Source organism: Tenrec ecaudatus, chromosome 1 (assembly GCF_050624435.1).
Source record: "Tenrec ecaudatus isolate mTenEca1 chromosome 1, mTenEca1.hap1, whole genome shotgun sequence".
Classification (NCBI taxonomy): domain Eukaryota; kingdom Metazoa; phylum Chordata; class Mammalia; order Afrosoricida; family Tenrecidae; genus Tenrec; species Tenrec ecaudatus.
Window position 1 is genome coordinate 192340994 of NC_134530.1, and position 10965 is coordinate 192351958.

Here is a 10965-nt window from a genome sequence, read left to right on the forward strand (position 1 = left end):
GCTTTATAAAAGCTAGCTATCTACCTGCCCTTTGAGGGCTTGCGCTTTTTCTCTCGACCCCTTTGCCCAGTTGCCAAGCCCTGCTGGACAGGCTTGTAAGTGACGGCCTCTCCGGACAGCCGAGCAGGACTTCCTGCTCGGTGACGGGAAGCACAACACGCAGAAGTAGCACTTCTTAGCCATGTAAACGTTATGCCCTGGGCAAGTTTAAGGAGGCGCTCTACACTGTACGTTTCCCCCAAACTGACTGGGTTAGTCAGTCAGTAATTTATAGTCAGCCGCTCATTTAGGTTTTTTCCTTAGGAGTTATTGAAAAACTGAGTGTTACCCGGGCATTGCGTAATGATGCCATACATCCTCGCATTGGGTTCCACCACCAGAACAAGGGCAGGGCGTAGAATCTGACCTCTGCAAACGTGTGCCTTTTCAAGTCTGAGTGGCAGATGCTGGCCTCAAACTTTCTAGATTGTTTCCATGTAGGCTTTATATGGGAAACATTGCAGACTCAATAAAAATTGTCCATATTTCATGTTATTCCTTAATCTTTGGGAGAAATGATCTTGTGTTGAAATTCTGTGCAAAGGATTCATGTGTTAAGATAGGATTGACTTTTTAAAACTTTTAAAATTACTAAAATAGAGGTTTGTTTTCATTAGCTTGACAGATGTTTCTCATGAAAACGAGTCAGTTTCTACATTGGAAAAATGTTCGGGTGGCAGAGCTTGTGAACCTCGGTAGAGCCCATTTATTGTGTGGAAACACCTGGGCGAAAGGTGCTTTTTAATGATATGGCCTTATCCATTTTCCTTAAAAGCATAATTTCTTGGGGAAATGGAAATGATTATACAGTTAAGAAATCTTTAAAGTTTTAGGGGAAAGACTGCTCTGATTTGTAAATCAGATATGATTTCCTCAGTTTTTCTTTTCCTTGAAAATATTTGCATCAGTTCCTCAAAAATTTGCATAAAATAAAATGTTATTTAGTAACAGCTCTGCTGTTAATATGAATAAAATTTGGGGTGTTTGTGTTCAATTTTAAATGATTCTATGTTGTGCCAAACACGGTCTCTGCTTGGCATGCAGTAACGAACAGGATAGGCAAAGTCACGTGCTCTGTATTCTCTGTCATACAGTGTGACTGCGCGCTGAAGGAAAACAAAGCAGAGGAAATGGAATCGAGAGGCAAGCAGGGCAGTACTATTTTATACAGTGTCGTCACAGAAGCTCTGATCAGTGGCAGTTGGGTAAAGAAAGACCTAGAGGACATTAGGGACCCTTTTGCGCCTCTTTGGGAGAACAGAATTCCAAGCAGAACGAGTGGCAAGTACAAAGGCAGTGTCCACAGCATGATACAAGTAGAGCGTAGCGGGAAGGAAAGAGCTATCTCTGACGTGGCAGGACTAGATTCTCAGTTTGGGACAGGTACAGATTTTTTAGATAGGATTTCAAATGCTCAGACAATGAAAGGAGAAGGATACATTTTTAGAATTTCTGTCCATCAAACATTATCTTCAGAATCACTAAAGGGAGGCCACAGTGTAAAGGCAAAAATATAACTGCTAAGAAATTTGTGTGTAGTACGCATATACTTCTTTGTAAGAGCGCTCTCTCTCTATGCATATATATACATATACTATAATGCATATATACTTATTTGTAAGAGCTCTCTATATGCATATATGTACACACGTACACATGCTATAATACATACATACTCATCTGTAAGAGCTCTATGCAGATATACATACATATGTACATATATACTTATTTGTAAGAGTTCTCTCTATATATGCATATATATACACACACATACATCAGAAACTCCTAAAAGCAAAAAGAAAAAGACTAATAGAAATGATCAGACTTACCATATTTGTGCAAGCAGCACACAATATGGTTGCTTTGCAAGCCATGCAACCCCTCCATTAGTTTCTTATGGACGTTATTTGCAGATATGAAAACATGTTAAAGGTAGCAAGCAGAGATTGGTGTCTAGCATCGAGCATGCTAATACGGGAGGTGAAGGAAGTGCATGGGGAGACGGTGAGACCTCTGTTGCAGAGCATGGCTAAGTTCTCTAAAGTGGTAAAGCAAAAGATGCCTTAAAAGTCATGTTTTGAAAAGGAAGAGCTGCTATTCAGACATTTTTCTGATAGAAATTATATGAAAATAATGTGCTTGCTGGAGTTCCTGAAAACAGGTTCTCACGTCAGTCCCAACTGTATGAACTGTGATGCTGGAAACAGTTGTGGATCAGCTTTCAGGACACACGGCCCTGCTATTTGCCAAGTGGCCACCTTTACCTCAGTGCCCTCATCTTTTGTCCTTAAACTTGTCAGTCATTCTGGAGAAGAATCTATAATTTTTATAACTGGAAGTGGTTTTGCTTTCTCTAAAACTGCACTGGAATTTTTGGGCTTAAATAAACTAAAATCTTATTACATAAAATAATGTAAGGTTACTAGGATTACATGCTAGCTTCAGAAATCTAATGAAAAAAATCTTTTTCAGAGTACTTAGAATTACTCAAAAAGGAAAATGTTTTGGATGGTAAATATTCCTGACGTCATGGGTGAATCCTCCCGTGCTCTCCTTGTACACCCTTTCATCGTCTCCGGTGACCGCAGAGGCACAGAACTGCCTCCTGGAAGCCTCTGGACCGCCAATTAGCCTTTTGATTGTTGAGCTGTATACAGCATAGTGCCAATCAGAGAGAGCTTGTCAGAAATCCAAAAAGTACAGGGACTCACTGGGCATTGTGGTCACGCTAGGACCTGCCACAATGGGGTTTGTCAAAAAAAGTTGGTATTTCTTGATGCTTGCGGTAAATCTCTGAGGGACAAGAGGCCAATCGACCACAATACAGAACATGGGTGTTTGAACTGAATATGAACATAATATTTATTTTAGATGATGAAAATGACTAAGAAAGTTGCTTAGTTATCCAAAATAGCTGAGGTGAGAACTAGGATGTATTATATAATTTACTTAGGAAGTTAGTAATTTTATTTACAAATGAAATATTGGGTTCCTTATTTTAATAGATCTGTCGGATTTGGTTTTATTTATGTCCTATCAAAATGTAATGAAGGTATTGTGAAATTCAAATACACAAGAGCTTTAACTTCACTTCAGGAGAAATAATCTTTTGCTTCTGTTAGGTGGCATTTGTAAATAACTTACTTTTCTGTTTGTTTGCTTTTAGTTATTAAGTCGAAAAGACAAAACTACCTTTGAAAAATTAGAATATGTAATGAGCAAAGAAGATAACTACAAAAGACTCAGAGAATATATCAGTAGTTTAAAGATGACACCTTGCATTCCTTATTTAGGTGAGTCACATCACTGTATTCCTTGTCTTTGCTCTTACTTACAGCAATTGATCTGAAATTCAAATTTTTTTCTTTAAGTATCTACTCTTTAAGTAAATTACTGACAGATTGTTGAGCCAAGAAAATTGGGCCAAAGTAAATTATCTGGGAAAATGTATTTTTATACTAAATTAGCCTCTGCCCTTAAAGTTTTCTTATAGACTTGTAATTTTCCACAAACAAAAACCATATGGTAAGACTGTATGTTCCAGCGATCACAACTATTCATGGAATGAAGCAGTAGTTTGTAATGAAACTTAATACTACAAAATATTGTATTGTAACTAAAACTGATCAGGTCCTTTGTTGAATTTACTTTCTGCACTGTGATGAATTCTTACTTGATGTGATTGGCACTCGTTTGAGTGGGGATTGCAGAGACCAGTATCCCAGAGTGTCGGGATGAAATTAGTTGCTTAGCTGTAGATGTTCAGTTTAGTGTTGAGACAGCCATGGTGTCGTTTACATATCATTTGACCAAGAATTTCTCTCTTTGCTGTATATCTCATCGAGGGAATGGGGACATGATGTGTACCCTTTGTTAAAGGCAGAATCCCCCCTATCCACATGCAGTTAATATGTGGAATAACCACATGTAGTTAATGGCTGACACATACTGGACTATTGTACCCCTTTTGTGTGATTGACAGTTGAGGACCATCCTAAGAATGCCTCCCATCCAGAGAAGCTACATCAGGCAAAAGACATTCCGTACTTGCTCAACTTTTGACTGTTGCCCTGGATGTGCCCCTATTTTAAAATGTTGTCAGGAGGAAAGGAGGGCGGAATAGAAGATTTCGGTATAATCAGTATTTTCACACTCTACCAGAAGACAAGCTTTTTCTAGCATCAAGGACCAGATTGAGAATTGGCAAACCTCGGTTCCAAATATGGTTACACCTTAGTAACTTCATAATTCATTTCCTTCTCCTTTGAGTCATGTTGCCTTTACCTGTAAATTGTGCATGTATAAGATCAGAGTCATGTTCTAAGATTAGGGCACTTTTTAAGCTAATGAGTATTAAAAAGTGCCCCAATCTTAAAGTGCTCCTCTTTCCCCATTTTCACTTATTGCTCATCCAGCTGCTATCTCCTTCTTCACTATGTAGAAATTATCCCAATAAAGTAGGTCTGAGGTCGTTCTAGTTCAATTCCTGCCCAGAATTTTCATTTCCACTCAAGATAGACTGAACCAAACTACATTTGAACCTGAGCCCCAGGTGATTGTTATGCAGATACAAGAATCCCAAGCAACCTGCCTAAGGGGAAGGGGCTTCTCGAGCTGGAAGTTGAACTGAATTGAACCAGTTTGAAGCCCAGAGATAGTGAAGTCAACTTGGATGGCCCATTTGAAACTTGCAATAGGTATTACTCAGTCCTCATCTGAATTTCCTGGGAATTGATAATAAATATTAATTCTCCATGACTAACAACAGGCTCTCTTGGTTTATCTTCTACATTTCTGGCTTATGTTTCATTGACCCCTCTTGTAAATTATTTCTTCTAAAAGTGTCAGTCCATTTTTACTGTGCACGCTCACTTGGAATGGTTTCTTCCAGTTTTTTCCTCCACTTATCAACAAATGACTTCAAAATCTTGACCCAAGCTCACAGCCATTGAGTCGTTTCTGACTTTTAGTGACCCTATCAGACAAAATAGAACTGTCTCTCTGGTTTCCAGAGCTTTAAGCCTTTACAGAAGCAGACGGCCTCACCTTCTGTGGCGTGAATCCTGGTTTTGAACTTCTAACCTTGTGATTAGCAGCTCAGTGTGCTCGACATGTTTATTTAGCTGTGTATTAGCTATCTCAGCTCTTAAGTTTCAGGAGGACAGAAACTATGTTTAATGTTAGTTCCTGGGGCTTAGTAACATTTTAGGTACCAAATACTAACACATGTTCAGAGGTAAATTCATTATCTTTCCTCTAAATCGGATCTTTCTTTTTACTTAATCATTTTATTGGGGGCTCTTACAGCTCATATAACAATCCATACCTCCATTGTGTCAAGCACATTTGTGTTTATGTTGCCATCAACCTTTTCATGGATATATTCTTTTTTTTTTAAATCATTTTCTTGGGGGCTCATACAACTCTTACCACAATCCATACATACACCCTTGTGTCAAGCACATTTGTACATTTGATGTCATCATCATTCTCAAAACATTTGCTTTTCTACTTGAGCCCTTGGTACCAGCAACTCATTTTTTCCTTTCCCTCATGAACACTTGATAGTTTATAAATTATTCTTATTTTGTCATGCCTTACACTGTCCGATGTCTCCTTTCACCCACTGTTCTGTCATCTGTCCCCAAGGGAGGAAATTATATGTAGATCCTTATAATCGGTTCCCCTTTCTACTCAACCTTCCATCCACCCTCCCAATATTGCCACTCTCACCACTGGACCTGAGGGGTTCGTCCTGGATTCCCTGTGTTTCCAGTTCCTATCTGTACTAGCGTATATCCTCTGGTCTAGTCGGATTTGTAAGTTAGAGTTGGGATCATGATAGTCGAGGGTGAGGGGAGCATTTAAGAACTAGAGAAAATTTGTGTGTTTCATCATTGCTACCCTGCACCCTGACTAGCTCATCTCCTCACCACGACCATTCTGTAAAGGGATATCCAGTTGCCTACAGATGGGCTTTGGGTCCCCACTCTGCACTCCACCTCATTCGCAATGATATGATATGATTTGATTTGTTGTTGTTTGATACATGACCCATAGACACCTCTAATCACACAGATTGGTGTGCTTCTTCCATGTAGGTTGGTTGTTTCTCAGCTAGATAGCCACTTGTTTATCTTCAAGCCTTTAAGACCACAGACGCTATCTTTTGATAGCCAGACACCACCAGCTTTCTTCACCACATTTGCTTATGCACCCACTTTGTCGTCAGCAATCATGTCGGGAAGGTGAGCATCATAGTGTGCCAGGTTATTAGAATAAAGTATTCTTGAATTGGGGGAGTACTTTTGTGGAGGTCCAATGTCCATCTGCTACCTTAATACTAAACTTAAGAAGATATGCACATAGATCTATTTCCCCAGCACCATATATATTTATATATGTACATGCCTGTATTGAGACCTATATGAATGCCCTTTGCCTCATAGTTCTTTCCTCTATTTCCTTTTACTTTCTTCTTGTCCCACTATCATGCTCAGCCTTCATTTGAATTTCAGTAATTCTTGGTTACATTGTCCCTGATCAAGCCCCTTACCATACATCCTACACACTCCTCACCATCGATTTTAGATCACTTGTTGTTCCCTTGTCCCTGAGTTTGTTAACACCACTTTCCTTCCCACCAACCATTGATCCCATTGTTTTCTCCTCCAAATTGTTTGTCCTGCCTATCTTATCTAGCTAGACCTGCAGAGATAATAATGTGCTCAAAAACAAGACAAAGCAAAACAAAGCAACAAAAGAAAACAAAACCACCACCACCACCACAACAAAAAAAAACCCCAATGACACACAAAAAAGAAAAGCCTGTAAATAGTTCAAGGCCTGTTTGTTGACCTTTAGGAGTGTTTTCCTGTTGAGTCTGATGGGGTGCCACGCCCTGGCCCCAAAGTCTATTTTTGGTATTCCCTTAGGATTTCCTTGCTCTGCTCCCCTTGCTGTTCCGTTGCACACCCTTAGTGTTTTGCCTTGGTGTGGTGGGGTCAGATCAGGCGCAATTCCCACACTGTTGTGTCTCCAGTGTTGTCCCCTGTAGGGCTATGGGTCAGTGAGCTTCATCATGTCTCCTAGTGGGTCTGGCCCTATGGTCTTCTCTGTGCTTTGGCTGCTCTGAGCAGGAATATCATCCTGCGGGCTTTGTGGGCCTGGATATGCTCCACTCTCTCTCCCTCCCCCTTCATTTACTCCCCTGTGATCTGATCAGACATGTCCTTCTCCCTGAGCTGTAGCTTCAGTGCTGTCCTCTGAACTGAATTCTTCTGTGGGGAGGGGAAGCTGTCAAGATAGTTGGGATTGGGACGGTAAAACTGCTATTCTTTCTACACTTGGTCTCCCAATGACCATGTCAGTATTTTCTCCACTACTGTGAGGAGCCCTGGTAGCAATGGGCTCCCCCATGGCTCTGCAGCAGGAAGGTTTGGTTTGTCTGCTCCTGGAAAGATGTACAGGCTTGGAGACCTATGTAAAGGCAACATGAGCTGGAATCAGTGTGATGGCAGTGTGTTTGGGCATTAAACTAGAAACCTGGGATTTTGTTTCATAGCAAACGTTGAAATTAAATCTTAATTAAATTTTAATGAGCCTCTCAGAACATAGGCTGTGTGAGCAAATCTCTTATACAATCTTTTGACTGTTTGACTTCAGTCATAGACTGCCCCCTCATCAATACTAAAGTGTTTTGAAGAATGAAGATTTGACAAGAGCTTAGATCCCATTAATAGTTACATTTTTTCACATTTTGTCTTCCTTTGAAATAAATTTAGATTGTAGTTTTTAATAGAACTGATCTGATAACAGAATCCTTTCCCGCGCATATGGAAAGAAGCCTAGTACAATTGCTTAATCATTTCGGTATTCAGTAGGCCAGAACTTACGCTGAAGACATTTGAAGAAGAATACCCATCATACAGATTTTTTTTAAAAGACTGAACATTTGATTTTATTTCACAGTGTTAAATAAACTGAGGCAGAGTTGTGACCATATTGTCAAATTCTTGGTTTCTATTAATTTGTGGTGTGTGAGTATACATAACCTTACATAAACTACCCTTAGTTCATTATGTCTCCGAAAGCGCTAATGGAAAGAAGATATCAACCAAAATCATCTTTCGTACTGAGAGATGGTAAAAAGCTGGTCGTCTGTTTCTTAGCACAAAAGATGTGGTCCATAGTAACCTCTTCTCAAAATAATGATCACAACTAACCATTCTGTGTGAATGTGTGGGAGTTTAAACACTGACAGAATTCTTATTTTGATGCTTTAAGAATTCTGTCATTTAATGTGTAATTTTAAGAAGGACAAAATGTTTTTCCGACCTCCAGTTCCTCATCTGTTGAAAAATTTTCTCTTCTGTTGGTTTGCGTTCAAGGTAAAAATTAGTCAGCCTAGACAATATAGTGAAAGGTTCTTAGAAGAAGGGTAAAAACATTTGTCTGGAGCCGAAGAGCTTGGCAAATCTCATGGAAAAAAATTGTTTTATAGGAGAATTACTGCTCTAAGTCTGAAAATCATTAGCAGCGCTCATTTGTTCTTGTCACTGGGGGGCAATCTTAAGGGGTTTGTTGAAGAATTTGGCATGGAAAGTTTTGCTTTGCTGCAGAAAGAAAAATAGAACCCTGTGTGAAAATAATATAGTTGTATGAAACACAAATTCTCTCGTGCATTTTCTCGCTTCGTTTCTACTTTATCCTTGTACTGGGAAGGTGCAGTAGCTCCACCAGTGTAAGATGCCTTTGGGGGGAAAGAAAGCATGTTTTTAAAACTAGAGAATTAAGTCAGTGGTTGTACTTCTCTGTGTTGTTTCATATGGAGTTAGTGGCAGAATGTTAGAGAAATTTTTGCAAAACTCCCAGCCCTTTTGTGGGAAATGTACCATACACACTCGAGTATAAGCCGACCCAAATATCCGCGGAGGCACCTGATTTTACCACAAAAACGGAATTAAAAATACGCTGAAAAACTTGGCTTATCCATGAGTAGTTATGGTAGATAAGCTGTTTTGATATGCTTAAGTTTGATGTTGCCTCACTGTTTTACACTGCACTGCCCCCGGGAACTGCTCCCCTCCCCTTCCTTGCAGTATATAATGTTCAATGTGGTATCCCAAGATTTAGTTATAGGACTCTTTTTTTTTTTGATAAGTGAAATGTAATAAAACTGCCCTTACTGTGATGCTTCTTAATAATCTGTCTTCCACTGCAGAATGTAAATGTGTATTTTCTTTGGTTTAGGGCTTTATTCTTAGTATCTAGATTCCCATTAGGCACTTAATGAATAATTGATGGCAGAATTAATTAAGTCTTCTCTTTCCTGTGCTTTTCATTATTCCAGTGACATATATAAATTGCTCAAGGTAACTTTGTTTCCATTTTTTATATGAGCCCAATGAATTTGTCTCTGTGGACTTACTTTTTTGTCCACCCCCAGTTTTCTTTCTGGAGCACCCGCCATTGAACCTGTACAAATCCCCCTGCCATGTGGTTGCTGCCGTCTCGGAACCCCTCCAGGATGGAGGATAACGGTGCCGTCCATTCCTGGGCCTCTCACTCTTCACAGGGTTCTGTAGAAGAAGCCTTTTCTTTCTCCTGAGGAGTGGCTGGAGGTTCCAAGCTGCTGACCTTGCAGTTAGCAACCAGGGCTGCCAGCCATCCAGCTCACCAGTGTCTGTGAGCTCTAAACTTCAGTGGGCTTCGTCCCTGCCTCGGGGAACTTGTCTCTTGATTGTGCTGGCCAGGTTGAGAGCAATAGCTGAGGAGTGACTCCCCGCCGTCCCACAGCCGGTTGCCATCTAGTTGCTTCCAGCCTGAGTGGTGGTCCGTGGGCCAAGAAGCATACCGCCTCATCTTCCTCCTGTCAGGTGGCTGCTGCCCTTGAGCCACCAACCTTCCTACTAGCAGCTAAGCATTGAACCACCAGGACACAGCTCCTGAATGAGCTCTCCTTAGGGCGTGGCAGCAGTGCATCCTGTTGACTTTGTTTTGTTTACGTTGTTGGTGATAGCCTCCTCAGAGTGGATGGAATTTTAACAGCGTACCTAAACTTAACAAGAATCTTCAGAATTTATCTGCTCCTTTTATTCAGTGCTTTTTACTTAATATTGAAATGTTGGGTACCTATTTCATTAGAGTACAAATTCTGTTCCATTGGTTTTAGAAATGGCTAACCTATGTGCAAATATGAAAAACAAAACTGAAAAAAAAACCTGTTGCTTCTTATTCTCGTTTCTACGGAGCCGATTTCAACAAAGCTGCAGGCTTTCTGCACCTCTCTGGGGTGTTTTTCTTCTCCAGTATTCGAATTTTACTTTTATCAAGTTCCTGACAACTGTGTGAAAATACCTACCTTTCAAAAAATGTCATTGGCTTTTAATGTCGTGAGAGCTTGTGTTCCTCATGCACACAGGTTTGCTTTTCCCTGTTCCACTGGTGAGGTTCTGTGTTGTATTCAGAGTCAGCAATTAAATCATGTTTAGTCATTGAGTTCTGGAGCCTGAGAAATGAGCCTCTGACCTAGTGGCAGCTAGCCCTGGCATTTTCTTTAGCCAAAACTGCATTCCCGTATTCTATTACCTCATTTATATATACATTTTTTAATATGTTTAAAATTCCTCTAAAATTCTATCCTGGTCTGTGGGGTCATTTCTAAAGATGAGTATTATCACGCAGCTAGGGAGGGGAGCAACCTTGCTTTCACTGCCATGTTCTTAGTTTTTTTAAAAACAGAGTAGGAGCTGTACATATCTGAACTCGATCGTCACAAACAGAATCACATTCCTTCCCCCAGTTCTCAGAGCTTTGCGGAGAGTGTGTGCAAATGTTGATGGCTCGGCCATCGTGTTTTGTTGTTGTTGTTTTTTTCTGCAAATCTTAACAGGAACCCTGATGGATAGGAGGGAGCTTCAAAAA

At 40.2% G+C, this 10965-nt stretch overlaps 1 protein-coding gene across 2 annotated transcripts in view; it reads left to right on the forward strand.

Moving 5' to 3' along the window:
- Window positions 1-10965, forward strand: part of RALGPS2 (Ral GEF with PH domain and SH3 binding motif 2) — a 148263-nt gene that overhangs the window by 72484 nt on the left and 64814 nt on the right. For both annotated transcript variants that reach the window (XM_075527852.1, XM_075527857.1), the window contains exon 8: window positions 3206-3332. In XM_075527852.1, coding sequence (XP_075383967.1) covers window positions 3206-3332 — 127 coding nt within the window. The remainder of the gene's footprint in view (window positions 1-3205; window positions 3333-10965) is intronic.